Here is a 16,281-nt window from a genome sequence, read left to right as displayed (position 1 = left end):
ATAGCGGCCCAAAGAACCAATCTGAGTCAAACAGCCAAGGAGTGAGGGTCGAGCCCAACTGCGCTGTGTGGACACAGGAGGGGGCTTGCGGCAGGGGGGCCTGCCCTGAGGGCGGCCGGGGAGAGCTCCCGAGGGAGGCTAGGGCCCTATCCCCTCCCAGGGCAGGGGTCAGGCAGCTGAGAAGGTGGGGGGCCTTTGGCTGGGGACTGGGAAGCAGTGAGGGCAGAGGAGCGGGAAGGGCCACATCACGCAGGCTCATGGTTCTGTGAGCTGTTGTCTGTATCCTAGAGAAAGAGGAGGAGATGAGGGGTTTCTAAGCAGGAGAAAGGGCATAAAAAGACATGTATTGTAAAGGCATTGTTCTCTGACTATGGAAGGGAGGAGACAGTGAGGCAGGCAGAATGATTGTAGGGACAAAACAGGTGTGTGGCTATGACAACAGTCCAGGTAAGAGAAGATGGGGCCCTGGAGCCAGGCGGTAGGGAGCAAGCTAACTGGAGATACACGTGCCAGAACCTGGTGATACATCAGACACAATGGGGTCAGAGACCTAGCCATCTCACAGGCACCTGGCTCGCACAAGAGGAAGGATAATGGGGCTGTCACTGAGAGAAAACCCTAGAGAGAGCATGTGTGTGGCTTTGGACATGTTGCACGTGACATGCCTCTGAACTCCCAAGGTGACACAGGCTGCTGGAGACGCCAGTGTGCCAAGCAGAGGGTGAGCCCTTCAATTCCTCTTCCTTCCCCATGGAGGAACGCCACTTACAATACCTCCTGGGTCTTTTTCTAAGATCTTCCCTTGTTGGGAACACAATCTCTTTTCAAGATAGTCTGTTCCCTTAAAGAAAGCTGAAATGTGTATAATGCCAGCACAAAGCTACGGCAACAATTATCAGTCATCCTCAGCTATAAATTACTAACAGCCCAAACCCTATGGTAATTGATACACTGAAGTTTTATTTTTTCTGTAAGAAAGGACAAAGAGAAATGTTATTTTTCAACAGCCCTATGAAAACACACTTTCAATAGAGGGGCAGCGGTAACTTTGTTAGCCTTCTCCTGAGAATGGTCTTTTCATAGTGGATGCACACTTGGCAGGTGCCTCTTCAGGGTGGAACTTCTCCCCGGCACATCTCTGCCTGAGCCTATACATACGGTGCTGCCCTCAGGGTTTCTGTGTTTGCAGCATCTTTCCTGGGTGTCTCCACCTTTCTCAAAAGAGCTGCATGTTCACCCGCATCTTGGTGGGGCTATTTCCACCAAGCACTGAGTAATACTGCACAGTCCATCTGGGGTTTCCTAAAAGCCCAGAACATCAGAAGCAGTTTTTCCCCTTTTGTTAGCCACTTCATCCAGATTTCTTGGAGGGCTCCACCTGTTATCCGTTCTGCCCCTGGCACTCACTGCAGAAATGTCTCCGGTTATGAAATTTCAAGATTCAGTCCTTCCTTTTTGCCTCAATGCAGGTAACTGGTTTTAGTCGTTTCTAAGTCAGCTGACTGATCATCACCTTCTCTCTTAAAGCAACCAGGAGAACAAACAGAGCTCGGGGGTTTTGAAGCATGAGACTCCTTGTTAGGGCATGAAGAATATGCAAAAACTGCCTGGCTGCTTGAATTTTGGTAATTGATAACTAACAATGTCCTCTTCACCTCAAAGCTGATGTTGGTCTTTAAGCGCACTGTTCTGTTAGGATGAGCTCCTTCCTGGCCACCATATAAAATGAAGATGCTTCATTCAGAGATTTCTGTGTTAGCGTCTCCTGTGTGCTGGCTGCCTCGGGTGCAGGGCAAGTACGAAAGCCCCATGGGACAGCACAGGCTCCCGAAACCTGCCTTTTCCCTCCAAGAGGTGACCCCCAGAACTCTGTGGGTTCTGGTATAAGCAGGTTCCCACTGGCCTCTGACAAGACACAAAGGGCATGGTTCTCTGGTCTGGTAAGAACGGGATCTGTAGTATCTTGTGGAAGAAAAATGAGTTACCACTGAGGTCGCCCCCAGAAAGAAAAAAGTGTTCCTTTATAACTGTATTTATTTAAGATCCTTACTTAAATAAGTTTACCTTGAGATCATAATACCATTAAGAGAAGACCTCCAAACATCTACGAGGAGGGCTCTTCTCTTTCAGTGATAGCCCCAGGACAGCCCCTCCCCGGGCAGAAGCCATGGGTATGGGACGCGGGTCTCCGCAGGCATAGGAGCTCGTCAGCGGGACAGACGCTGAGGGGCTGGGGAGCGACCGGTGGTGGGGCTACTCTGAGCGGTGTTTGAGGAGTGAGGTAAAGAATGCACAGGCCTCACAGGCCCTCAGACTTCTTGTACCTTAATGGACCAGTCTATTTGCTGGAAGAAGAAAAAAAAAAGAATTTGGGTCCTGAGAGCTCCACCTCCTACACTTTGCCACAGCAGTATTTTATAAAACTCTTCACAAAGAATGCGTTTGTCCGGGGCTGTAGTACCAGGAAACACATCAATACAACCAATTCTAACTTCTAAAAAACTGTCCTAAAATTCTTAAGAGAGTCTAGTTTAATCTATGTAATGGAAGTGGAGTTCAAAATAAGATGGAAGGTCAAGATTAAGCTTAGTGTGTTGCTCTCACAGCCCTTAATGCTACCAGCCAAGGGATCCTATGGTTGAGAGATCCGGCCCCTCACCCACGGCCTTCGCATGGTCCCCCCCACTGCTCCCCAAACCCCAGACTGGGGCAGACTCAGACACAGACCCCTGTGCTCACCACTGCGTGTGTACCTGCTCCTTCTGCCTTTAGCCCGAGACACTGCTGAGGTTGTCAGCAGTCGGACCGAGAACCTGACACTTCCTGATGCCAGCCTGGGAGGCTTCCAGGTGGGCAAGGAGGCCGTGGCTACTACCTGAGATGTACGTGTTTCCATGGTCCTACCCCTCTAACCACTGTGAATACTGGGGACAGGCCAGGAGTGGGCCATGCATTTGGATGTGAAGACAAGTGGCCCAGACAAGCAACTAGGCACACGCCACTGGTGGGAGACTTGCTGGACGCCTGGTGCTCACGCCCAGGTGGGCTACGTCAGGCGGTAAGGATGGCACCTGCCTGTCAGAGGCTTGGACTGGGACGTGGGCAGAAGACACCTGGGGTAAAAGGCAGGTGTGGTTTCGGGGGGTACTGGGAATATTCCCAAGCGTGGGAGGATGGTGGGGTCTGAGAGGACGCTAAAGGCAGCAGGTGAGGGGCATCAGGGAGAAGCTGCGTCTGGGTCGAGGTTGCCAAAGTCCAAGTCATGGTGGCAGGTCTGGGCAGACATTAGTTCCTCTGATTTGTGTCCCATATTCACAGCTCCAGTCAGTAGTTTCCTCAATCGATGTCTATCAGCTCTAAAAAATGGGGCACCCAAGCTTACAGGTTCCCACTCTTCCCTCTTGTATTTCCACTAGTTCTCAGCAGCAGTAGAAATCCAACACGCCAGCCCTCAGACACGTGCCGGTCTGCAGGGTCACCTGGGGGATCCGGAACGATATAGGCTTCTGAGCCTCGTCCCCTGTGGATAGGCTGCAGGTGTCATTACATTTAATATGCTCTTTAGGTAATAATCAGTTGTTTAGGGAGCTTTACAGACTCTAGCTTCAGATTCTCAAATTTTGATTTCTTGGATCTCAGACACTTAAAAAAAAATCAGTTTTGGTCTTTCAGAAATGAGCATTTTACTACTTTTTGATTTAAGGACTACTAAATGTACTTTGTGGCTGCCATAATAGTTCTGTAACTCTGAAAGATTTGATTGAAATAATAATCTTAAAATGCTAGCAGAGTAGTATCCACTCAAATTCTAACTTTCGAAGGGAAAGGGGGGGCTAAAATTAAAGCACAGTGTTTACATGATAACGCAAAGGTTTACATTTAATTGCAGAAATAAAAACTCTATTTAAGCCTTTGTAATCTTTTGTCTTTCAGTAACATGACTATTATTTTAAAACCCAACTGTCCAAAATCCAAAGGGCTAAATTCTTAGTTAACAAAAATCACCCTCAGCTCTTCAGGTCCACGGACCCCAGTAGAACTGGGGCCTGACACATTTAGAAGTTTTTTGCCCCTTTTCTTTGACATTGTAATACACTATTTCCACTAATGCATTTCCACATCAGTGGCTCCTAGCCCATCAGCAGAATCGTGCCATCATGGCTTCAGAGGAAAACAGTAAGAGAGAAAAAGTGCCTTGCTTGCAAGCAGCAACAAGGGAAATGAATTATACATACCTCAGTAAAGAATAGTTGTTGGAAGGTGTGTCCGTATGTGGGTGTGCATGAGACACAGATATAAGCAGCTATTTACACTCAAGAGAACAAACCAATCCTGTGCTGTCTGTGCAAGGAGCGCCTGTGATGTCCGAGCAGAGGAAGACCACTGCTTCAACTCGCTTATGAGACTCGGCCGCTTCAACATCAGTATAGATGGGCTGCTGATGACCAAGCTACCTAATGGCTAAGACCTCATGGAATTTATTTACCCTGTTAATGAATGGCTAAGGTTCAAAAATAATGTTAATTAAAATTTCCAATCTCCTATTTTACTTGAAACAAAATATTTTAAAACTAATTCCAGTTATCCTAGTATTTTGTATGATGTAAGTATTAAAATGTAGGTTTCCCGACTCATGGTCATAATATTCAGTATAAAAATTCCCTTTTAGGCAAGAATAATGAGACTTCAAACTTACTTGTTTTCCTCATTTTTTTGAAACTAACTAGTCTGAGAGCATTTCCCTTCTCCTGATGGCCAGCTAGACCACTGGGGAGATGGCAAGAGGATGACAGTACCACTTACACAGAATCACGTACGTGTAGGAATTTACCCGGGTTCAAAGGCCAACTTCTATTCCTACTCTTAGATGACTCAGAATCTTTAACTTTCACAGCTACGCTCCAGTCACGAGAATGCAAAATGCTAAAGCCTTCTTGGGAGGCAAGCAGAGGGTGAAAAGGACAGGAATTCAAACCCATCTGTGTGCTGTCAGTAAACTTACTTCATTTCACATCATGCATGGTTCCAGGAACAAGTATGTGTGCTGCACATCGAGCCTAAAGTGGGAATGTGCAAAGTGCTTCTTTCCTTCAGAGCAAGAGACTAAGCCAATGAAAAAGAAATCCAGAGCTCAAGGTAAGAAGCAGGATCTCCAGTAGGACACTGATTAACAGTTAGTATCTAACAGAACTGCCTTTACACATGAAAGAGAACTGGAGTGAAGACATTTTTTAAAAAGGGAAAATCTACAGAGACAGCACCAACCAGAAGGAAGAGCAAGTGGGTCAGGAGACAGGGCTCCGGGGCCTGCTGTGCCCTGCTGGTGAGCAGCTGAACAGTCCTGGGTAGGGAACACCGTAGGTCTCACTTTTCTCCACCATAAGTAACATTAAGACTGGCTGACATCTAAAATCCAGCTCGAAATTTCTATTATTCTGTACTTGAAATTCTACATCCTCTTGGAAACTATTCTTATGAAAACATTATCTTAAAGATCTGTGCCAGACTTCGACACAAACAATCTCAGGTTACTGAAGGCTTGATCAAAGTTATCTAGACGGTGTTGGGAACAACAGACTTCAAGCAATCAAAAATCTACCCTGGCCTGAAGATCTAGGCTTGTCAGGTCTTCTGTAAGTTCACTGAAGTCATGCATCATCCTTGGAGCCTGTTTCCAAGAAAAAATCTCAATAACTCAGAAATACCAATATCTGTAAATCAGTTGCATTTGGCACAGATGCCAATTGCTGGACACTACCAGGTGCCACCTGGAATGAATGAATGGATGCAAAACACAATAAATGCCTGAGGGGAATTTGTTTTCTATGTGTGTGTGTTTTAAGCATAAAAGTCATTGAAAATTAATTCAGTCATTCAAAAAATCTTAAAGACTATGCTGTAGCCTGGGATTCATGGCAATACTTCTTTAGAAGGCAGCAGGCCAAAGTCTTTCCTAAACTTGTGGCTGACTTTGGCCCTCCTGTGCTCAGACAATGTCTTAGAATCTTCCAACACGAGGCTGTAGACAGCCACGAGACCTGGACTGAGGGGGAAAGTCACTTTTACTTGCCACCCCCAGGAACTAGGCTTTTAGTAAAATCAACAAATACTTCCCAACTCTTTCTCATTACTTCAAAAGAATACTACAGTAGGTAGAAGTGCTTTAAAACTGAGCACAGAAGTGCATTTTCTGAGAAAAAAAAGTGTATCAGTGTGTATGGGGGGGCAATCTGAGGTAAATATTATGGATAGACTGAATTTCGAATGATTGGATATTGTTACTCAGCTAATGTAGTACTGGAGCAATAAGATTCAGCACACTCTACTGTGAATCCTCTGATAATCAAAATGAGGGATTCCTTCATCAAAAGGTGAAAAAGAAAAAATAATTCATCTCTGTTCTTTAACTTATTCAGTGCAGCAGGTGGATTTCACCTCGTCACACCACTCAAAAAAAAGGAATTTAGTACAATGGCTCCCTGCCGGGCAAGAGTGTGTTTTTTTCTCTGTGCTACCTGCTAGACTCACTGAGAAAGCCTGGGGCATAATGGCCATAATCCTTAGTTTTTACAGTGAGCTTTCTGTTTCTAATTGGATGTACACACACACACACACTCTCTCTGTCCCTCCTTCCCTTCATCATTAATTTGTCTTTTTCTGATTCTTTCATAGGCTCTAGGCCTTTTGGGATTCTGACTTGAGAAAGAAGTCACTATACTAACAGACTCTGTGAATACGGCTTCTGGAGGGCTTGAGCCACTGCTCCAAAAGAGAAGCTGACGTTTAGCAAACTTGCTTTTCAAATCATCAACTTAGCTTTCACTTGACAGAGTTATCAATGGGGGACAAAAACAAAACATGAGCAAGAACAGGAGTGCATCTGCCATGAGCTGTTAGGGGAGCACAAGCACGTTGGGAATCAAATGGCTTGACCCGTGGCACTGAAACATGTACTGCACATGTTTCCTCACAGTCAAGCTTCTGCTGTTTAAGAAAAAGGCACAACAGGTTATATGTATCACAAAGTGAAAGGGAAAGAAGATTTAGAATAGAAACAAAACTTTCTTTTCTTTCTTTTTTAGAAAGAATACTGCAGACATCAAAGACAAAATTCAGAGCTAACAAGGATGGAGCCACAAAGATGGGCCTTTGCCAAATGTGCTTTACAAGACTCACCAAGAATAACTCCAACATCGTTCTTTTTCTTATTTTTAATTAAGGAGGAGGTGCTGTAGTATTTTAAGGAAGCTATCTGGATGCTGCTGGCTGAAACACAGATTTGATCTTCTCGTGTTGGTTAGCTAACATTGATTTTCTGCCCCAGTGGAAGAGATTTTACTCGGATGCATGCCATTTAAATTCATTTTACACAGCTGCTTAATGTGGCTTGGCAAGGCACCGCCAAACTGCCTTTGTGGGTCTAAACAGGACTCCTGAGTTGGTAAAGGGCTGATCCTATGATTAGTAGCTGATGATAAACGCTTTTCTCCCTCCACTGTTATCTTCCTACTATTGACTCATGAAGTGACCTTGAAGGTACCACAAGAAAGGAAAAAAGAGGAAAAAGACAAGTACCCCCAAATAAGTTAATGCTGTATTTGTTATTTCCATTTTTAGGATTACAGGCACGGAATTTGGTATTTGTTGGTCCACACTCAGGGCCATGTTTACAGGATTCACAACTCTCAATCGCAACACTATCATTTACTTTTGCTGTCTAGATAAATGTATACCGAATACATAACCATTAAAAAGTTCTCTGTCATGAATTCATAACAAGTAGTGAAAATGTATTTCTATAAATATGGTCTTTAAACAAAGCTAGTTGACTGTTCTTTTTATTTTAACCAAAAACATGGTGTATGTTTCTATTGAAATTACCTGATTCAATCCACGTAGTATAATCTTATTGTTAGTATATGCAAAATGACACCAATAATAATATTTTGCTTGGTAAATCACTCAATAACAAGCTACCTTTAGAGCATTTACGAACCTAAAAAAGGTCACAGTCTGATATTATATAGTTTTGTAGTAGGAAAGAAGAGATACTTCTTGTTGCTGTATGTAATTCCTGTGTTGAAATTGATGATAATATGGCAATACTGTATTTAGACAGAAAATTCTGTATTGGATGATTTGGTTATAAATTCCTGGTGACTTCAATATTCTAAAACTCCTTGTAGAGGGAAATAACAGAAATCTTTAGCATAGACGTTTGTTTGGTGAAGATATGAAGAAGGCCCTCATACGTCCTATTAATAATCTAAGTCAAGTCTCCCATGGTGAGTCTCTTGTCAAATAGGGTTGCTGCACTCTGAACTCAGGAGTGTGTATGGGAGCAGGTCGTTGTAGTGGCAGCAATGACAATAACACAGTCATGATAACGGTTCTGCACAAGTTCCTAGGCAACAAGATGACAACAGTGGGTGAAATGCTGCCACAGTAGGCGATTTCCTTACTGTTACGTAGATAAAAGGTATTATTTCCCTCTCAGACATGAAGGGAGGAAGCCATGCCACAGCCATGCGCAGACAGGACTGGGACGCATGCGGGTTCCACCGAACTACCACAGTACCGTAAGAATGAAAAACCAAACAGAACAAAACAAACAAAAACCCAAAACAAACAGAAGTAAACAAAAAGACAACCCCCTCCAAGATGGATTTCCTCTCAGGGCCTTTCACTGTCTTGTTTTGGGCGTTCCTTTTACAGCCAGATGGCACGTCCCTTAACAGCTATGCCCACAGGCCCCGCAGCGAGTCAGGGTGTGTGGCTACCTACCCGTACTGGTCAGGCTGGTGCACCATGGGAGCCTGAGAGTTGCCATAGTTGGGGTGCTGGGAAGAAAACATGGGGCGTCCGCCAGCCCCAGACTGGCTGGGATAAGCAGGCGACCTAATGTATGGTGGCCTAAAGTAGAACAGAAGAACAACTGCTTTGGATTTGTTCTGCAGACAAATAGGAATCCCCCTGTCCACTAGTCACCTCTACACATAGGTGTGGAGGGTATGGAACGTGGCCTAATACTCTGTACCATGCAGCTGCCTGGGAATGGAACTGGATTTAACATTTCTTTGAAAAAAAAAAAGGGTAGGGGACAGGGCAGAGGAGAGAGAAAAGTGAGATTCTCAAAGCTAATCTTGGTTTACAGTTCTTATGCATAACTTTGGCTTCGGTAAATGCCAAAAAATGTACTGTCCCTATTTGACCTTCTGCAGACCTAGGATGGGCAGTATGTGGAGGCAAGGCTTGGAATGGGCAACTGGTTCAAAATAGAAATGAAAATGCATGGATTTATACATTAATTTATATAAAATGATACATAAACTGATTCAGAAAGGAGCAGAATAAGAGTTTTTAGTCAGACAATTATGCCTTCATCTCTAGTTATCTTCCCAGATCACTATTCAAGGCTTCATGTCAAAGGCAATCAATACTTTTTACTTAAAAAGAGAATAACTTGTGCTTTATGAGTTGCAACAATGGACAGTTCATTTAAATCTAACTTAGAACTTCAGTTGGACCAGCAAACCAGTCTTCACAGACAAGTTCATTAAAACATCCCCTGAAGCCGCAGCAGGTTCAGTTTAGTACGTTGCTGGGGTTCAGAAGATTTTAAGTAATTATAATGTGGATAAGAGAGGGAGATAATGACTGATTCTTCAAGGGAAACTTATTATTATTTGGAGCAAACAGTGAGACTGGAGGGGGTCCCTAACATTCCCAAAATTGCACTGTCAGAGGAAAAGTAACAAACGGACACATTTAAAATCACACATACACACATACATACACACACATATTAGCTTTTATTTCCTTTTGACAAAAATCAGAACCTTCTATCTTTTCTTCAAAAGATACCGAACCATCATACATATCTCTCAATGTGCTTTAAAAAATATTTTAACATATGTTAAACATAATTTAAAACATTTACATGTGCTTTCAAAACATACTCACTTTTGCCTCATACATTTTTAATTAAGTATGTTATTTTTATTCAGGTCAAGGATTTACTTCAAGAATTTTAAAAACCAGGATTAAAAACAAGTAAGTAATTGAAGCTAAAGCTCTGCTCTAACTTAAACTTTCTGAAATACTATCTTTGCTTTATTAACCGTATTTTGGTTTGGACAGATAGAGAGGTATGCCCAGAAAAATAAAACATAAGAATATGAAGTATATAAATCTCACACATATACATTTAGACAAACACACACAGTACACATATGCGCATGTACAAAGTTTCTATTTTGTAACGATTTTTATAGTGGGGTAAAAAAAGGGGCTGGGTTCTTTTTCAAGATTTTAACTCGTTTTTAGGCTTTAGAATTTCCTACCTAAACCTTGCTGCTTTAAATGGAACTACAAAGACCCTATCAAGGGCCTGGCCCTGGGTCGCTGGATGTAATGACAATTCACGGCCGTTTCAGATAACCTCCCACAGAGGACTTGCCCACCAGATTCCTTCCTTGAAATCTCATAGAACACAGTCTCTCATTTACTTCTCTGACCTGTACGGTACAGAATATAACACAAAAAATCGCCAAGCGGAGTCCCACTCTCCTGCCCTCCAGCCCTGTGTGCCCCTGGGGATGTGCGGCTCTGTGCTCGGCATGTGCTCACGTGCCTGCACGCGGACCACCCGCCCCGCCGGCGTACCTGCTCTGTGCCGAGTTTGCAGCGGCCTGCATCACTGCGGCGGCTGCCTCCTGTGCCTTACGGTTCACGGTTGGCATTGGTGGCCCCATTCCTGGCCCTCCCTGCTGAGACATGCCAGGAGAACTGGGGGTCATGCTGCTCATATTTCCAGGAAATGGTCTGTTCTGCATCCCAGCTGATGGCATTCGTCCCAGGGGCAGAGCACCACATGGTTGGCTTGGCCCTTGCCCATGCATCTGGTTGTTGGCATTGATGCCCATGCCGGGCCCTGGGCCGCTGTAGCTTGCACTGGGCACCCCACTATATGCTGGGGGTCTGGAGTAGTTACCTAAACAAAAGGAAACACAAATTAAAGTCTTTTACTTAATATCTGGACTCGGGAAAACATTCACTGGAAATACTTTTTGTCTAACAACATGATCAACACACAATATCAGTTATTATCCTTATTAACCCTTCCTCTGTTGGCACTGATGACGCTGGCAGTCTCAAAATATGCTGTCTCTGCACATTCCAAAAGCAAGCGCCACAGAGGGCCATTACATCATGGGGGGAAATCCAGGCTGGTCACCAAAACCCTCTCCAAGCAGACGAGGGATGCCAGCGTTGACTGAGTGCTGGTTCAATGTATCGGACATTACAGCCTCACGTCTGACTCAGAGTAATTACTTGGGCTCCGGTCCTGAGGTGAGCGCCATCCTGAGGCTGCCCTACATCTACCACAACCGACAGTTACAGGAAAGGGTTAGGAAACAGCACCCAAGGCAGAGTGAGCAGATGGTCAAAACTGCCCTCTGAAATCCCACAGGAGCTGTCCTGCAGAGACTCGACCTGAGTCCCGGCGCGGCCAGTTCTTCTCCAGTGTTGGGACCCCCTCCCCTTTTCGCTTGAACGCCAGATAAAGCAGCTGGCTTGTGCTCGGTGCCACGTCCTACAAAAGTTTCAAGGCCTCGCATGACAGAGCAGGGAGGTGGTGGCACGGCGGGAGCCGGCAGGGCCGAGGCCGAGACGAAGGACCTGCTCACACCTCCCGCCCTGCTCACACTGGGACCCACACTCACAGAGGAGAGAAGTAGCTATAATGGCCCAAATTATTCCAATAGTTTTGTTTTCTTTCTCCTCCCACCCATTATTTTGATTGAGTGTAGGTAAACTAAACTCAAGTAAATTAAATATATAACACTGCTCCAATAATAGTAATTGCAGGTAACCACCGCTGAGCCATATACTACATAGAAGACATGGGGCTCAGTGCTCTGCATCGGTGATTTCATTTCTCCAATAACCACAGGAAATAGAGGTGTGACTACGACTCCATTTACAAATGAAGAAAATCAACAACTAGTAGGTTAGGATTTGAGATCAAGCAAACTGTCTCTGGAACTCATGTAAATCAACCACTTAAGTATGCTGTCTCCCATTAAAGGGCTGCTCAAACAGATGCAAAAAGGCAAGTGCTTGCAGAACATGGATTAGTGTTTCTTGATTGGTCTTTATTACTTTCTGGAAGAATCTCATCCATGTAACATAACTTCTAGGTGCAGGGGTTATAAAATTAAATACAATCCAATTTCTGAGGTCAAGAGCTCACAATCGATGTGTGTGGGTGCAGGTACAGTAGCAGGGGTAAGACCAGAAAAATGCAAAAGCAAAACCATAAAGAGAATGCACTGTGAAAAGCACAGGTGAAGGAACTCTGCTTGGGTGGGGGATGTAGGGGGCCCGCCTTGGTCAGGGGCATTCAGTGAAGAGTTCTTTGAATAAAGACACTGCTGGGCTGTGGTGCAGGCTCTGGGGTCTGGGAGAGCTGCAGCAGAGAGGAAGGTTCTGCATTTGCTGACTCTAAGACTGTGGTAACTTGTTTTAACCTTTCTTTGTTTCATTCTCTTCTCTATAAAACAAAGATAATCTCTCTCTAATACAGTCTGCTTAAGGAGCTGTCCTTAGGGAAAATATATAATGTATCTCAAAGGTGGGTGTGAAAATGGTCAGGGTTTGAGTGGTGGATGGTGCCTGAGGCAGGAGAGGGGCGGCCTCCCACAGAAGAGGCCATGCGCCACGGCCCTGGGAGCACTGTGGGGTGTGAGGTGGCACCAAGGGAAGGGGCCAGATTCAGCACAGCCTCGTGTACCAGGCTTCCAGGCTGGGGGTTTATCCTGAAGATCAGGAGGAGCTTCTCCAGGCTTCCCAGCAGAAACTGGGTTTGATAAGTAACAATAAAAGCAAATACTTGATATTGACTATGTACTAAGTCCAGTTCCAAGTTTTTAACTCATTTAATCTTTACAGCAAGCCTGAGAGGTCCCTATTATAACCGTGCTTTAGAGATGAACCCGTGGCACAGGGCGCAGAGTAGCTTGTCCCAGGATCATACGGCTTCTCAGGGGAGGAACAGCGGTTGCTCCCGGGTAGCTGCGAGTGCAGTTCAGAGTCCAAGGCTGCAGCAGTGTCACCGTGACTGTAAAACCAGCTTTTCATAAGCCTACACATAGAAAGCTGTGTCACCTATAAGCAAGACCTCCCTCCCTACTTTTCAACACTGGCTGGGTGCTTGCTCTTTGTTAGGATAGGTGCATCGTGTGAGCTTTCCTACTTGGTTGTACATGATGTGCATTACCCATTGCAGATGGTATGAAAAGTCACTTTTACAAAGAGCACGGGCCACCACATTTTCTGTAAAGGGCTGGACAGTACGTATTTTAGGCTTTGTGGCCCAGATGGTCTCTGTCACAACCAAACTGCCTCTGTAGCCCCAACGTGGCCAGAGGCAATACAAACACAAATAGGAGTACCTGTGGTCCGATAAAACTTTATTTAGAAACACAGGTGGAGGGCCAAAGTAGGCCATAATCTGCTCACCCCTGTGATAGACCAGTCTTGGGACAAGCTAACAAAGTACTCCACCAGCAAAGAAAGTGACTCAGTAAAGCCACAGCTTCTTTGGCTCTGAATATCCTCAGGAAGGCTAAAGGAAGACTGAAGAAGAGGAACAGGGCGAGGCACTGGCAATCTAGGGAATGGAAAACGAAACGGAGAGGAAAATTCTGAAAGGGAACAGAAGGAAGGAACAGGACAGGTTGGACATAAATTATCTCAGGTGCCACTGGCTGCTATGTGAGCAAAGCTTTTATAGCCAGCTCCTCAAATTTAAACTGCCTTTTCATGAAGATCCTCTCTGCCTCTGCAGAAATAATCAAACTAGCATTGATTTCAAGGAAAAAGTAAGACATGCACTGTTTATCAACTTCAAAGTTCTTTATAAAAAGTTCTTAAGGGGCTTCCGACTTCCCCACCCCTTGAGACCATACAAACCGTCCCCGTCTATTTGTCTGTTGTGGCTTCTCGTTGGAAAGGGCACCTTACACTGACCCTGGTTGGGAGGGTCGTGGCGCAGTGGGCAGGCTGCTGTGTCCCGCCTCTTCCCCCGCCTCCTCAAAGCACTGTCCTCAGGACACTTCTCAGTGAGAAGGCGGCCTTCTCCTCCAGCTCCTCCCTGACCTCGCATGCCCTTCTTTCCAGATTAGTGGTTGAGAACATCAGTGGAATATAGGCTCTGTTTGGCTCTTGCTTTTATTAAAAATAAACAAACTCATTCACAGTTTGAATGCAAATGAAATCGACTCACATATTCACGCTATTCTCTGTAGCTAGTTTCCACCCTCCTTCAACGTTTGGTAAGTGACTCATTCAGAAAGAAATGATTCAGTGAAAACATATACCCTTTGCTTTCGAAGGAAATGAAATAACACTTTAAACTTATTTTAGAAAACAAGCATTTAGACACGGTTATTGCAAACTGTGGCCACAATGCAGTTTTTTTTAAATGTAACAACATACATTTAATGTAATAGCTAATGTTTGACCCAAAAGTAAAATTGCCATCCCAAACACGAGTACAGCACTGGTTCTTGAGGTTCTGAGTTTTATGTCCATTACTTCCATGTTCAGAATGAGAAGTACTTTTTCCCCACCATTTTTTTCTGTTAAAACCATGATAATATAATGTGGCCCTCCCGCAGCACGAATGCATTATGAAATCTCACTGGTTTTTGGACTGGCCTTGGACAATTAAAGTAGGATCTGACTTAATAACGCAATAGCATAAACATAAGCAAAAGTCAAATGCCCTGAAATTGCTTTTTAAAGAGGGTCTCACAGAAGATGCAGAACATGTCTGCTTGTTCAAGATTATTATTGAAATGACATACTAAAATATAGGAATTGTCTGGAGAGCTCCTGAAACTTGAGAATACATCTATGAGCCCCCTCCCAGGGGTCTATGAAATCCAGTTTGAGAAATACTGGGAAGGGTATTGAGACACACTGGCATACTGAGAGAAGTTTGGGTTTTGGATTCTAAAAGGCCAAGTCAGAATTCTAACTACATCAACTTCAGTAATTGTTTCATCTCTTTGAGCTCGTTTTCTGATCAATAAAATAGGAATAACAATGCCTCTTTTACCTAGTTAGTCTCATGATTCAATGAGGTAATAAAGTGTCTGGTATATTAGGTGCCCAATAATCCACAATGCAGTTTTATTAGAAAAGAAGGTTCCTGTTTTTGCTGAACTCCACTTAGAGCTGCAGCAGAGAAATGCTGTCACCTGGCTTCCATCACTGTGGGTATAGCCAGCAGTCAGGGGCTGTATTTTAAGCAGCACAAGGAAAAGAAACCGCTGAGATGTTCAGTTACCCTGGACCACTTCCATCTTTCTCGTTCACGTTTCATATTAAAAAGAGAAGAGCTGCGTTTCAATAGCTTTGCTCAGTTCAGCAGCTGATGGCAGGAAGCATTTGGCTATGGGGCGGAGTGTGCACCAGCACACGATGGCCACGCACACCCACGCAGGCGCTCAGCCGCAGGAAGGCCCAGCGAACACGGGCTCCCAATCTGTTTTCGTTCACTCAGCTGGGTGATTCCATGAATCAGCACTCAAAGGCACATGTCAAGGGGATACATTCTAATTATAGGAGCCTTTACTGGGCAGACGAAATACAAAGTCCCCCTTTCTTCTCCTTGAAACTTCAGACTTTCCTCATTAAACTTGCATGCCTGGATAAGTGGCCTCTGAATGTTTTAAATGGCTTAAGAGGCAGCAAGGATAAAGCACAGGCCCTAGCATCTGGTTTTGAATACTGGTTCTGACACATCCTAGTGAGATGACCCTGGACAAGTTATTTAACGTCTCTGAACATCAGTTTTATCATCTGTAAACTAAGGATAATAATGGGGAATAGGTAGTGCCAAGCACAGAGTCACCTAACAAATGACAGCTATCACCACCATCACCACCACCAGTCATCATATTATCAGTAACCAGTAATGTGATCTCCCCCCCATAACATTAAAAAATGTGTAAGAGTAAAACATGATTCATATCCCCTCACCTTTTTGCCTCCTCGATAAAGTATCTTTCTCCCCGAAATAAACAAAACCAAATACATAAGCCAAGCAAAATATGAGAGGAGAAGCCAGGACTGAGAAGTGCAATCTGATTGCCATGTTCCTCTAATAGATTAGTAATTTGTTGGCACCAGCACTGACAGAAAGCAGATGGATCCAGCATTAAGCACAATGAAGACAGCAGATGCCGGGCCAGCCCACCTCAGCTGGAC

General features: G+C 44.4%; 1 protein-coding gene across 8 annotated transcripts in view; it reads right to left on the bottom strand.

Moving 5' to 3' along the window:
- ARID1B (AT-rich interaction domain 1B) overlaps positions 1–16,281 on the bottom strand; it is a 411,155-nt gene that overhangs the window by 44,940 nt on the left and 349,934 nt on the right. For 4 of the 8 annotated variants that reach the window (XM_073219809.1, XM_073219814.1, XM_073219812.1 and 1 more), the window contains 2 exons: positions 10,666–10,993; positions 8,785–8,913 (listed from right to left, as the gene is read on the bottom strand). In XM_073219809.1, the coding sequence (XP_073075910.1) occupies positions 8,785–8,913; positions 10,666–10,993 (457 nt within the window). The remainder of the gene's footprint in view (positions 1–8,784; positions 8,914–10,665; positions 10,994–16,281) is intronic. The other 4 variants (XM_073219813.1, XM_073219815.1, XM_073219816.1 and 1 more) reach the window with 1 other exon arrangement.

This window comes from Manis javanica, chromosome 13, assembly GCF_040802235.1.
Source record: "Manis javanica isolate MJ-LG chromosome 13, MJ_LKY, whole genome shotgun sequence".
Lineage (NCBI taxonomy): Eukaryota > Metazoa > Chordata > Mammalia > Pholidota > Manidae > Manis > Manis javanica.
Note: the sequence above shows the minus strand (reverse complement) of the source record. Positions and strands in the feature narration are given on the sequence as shown.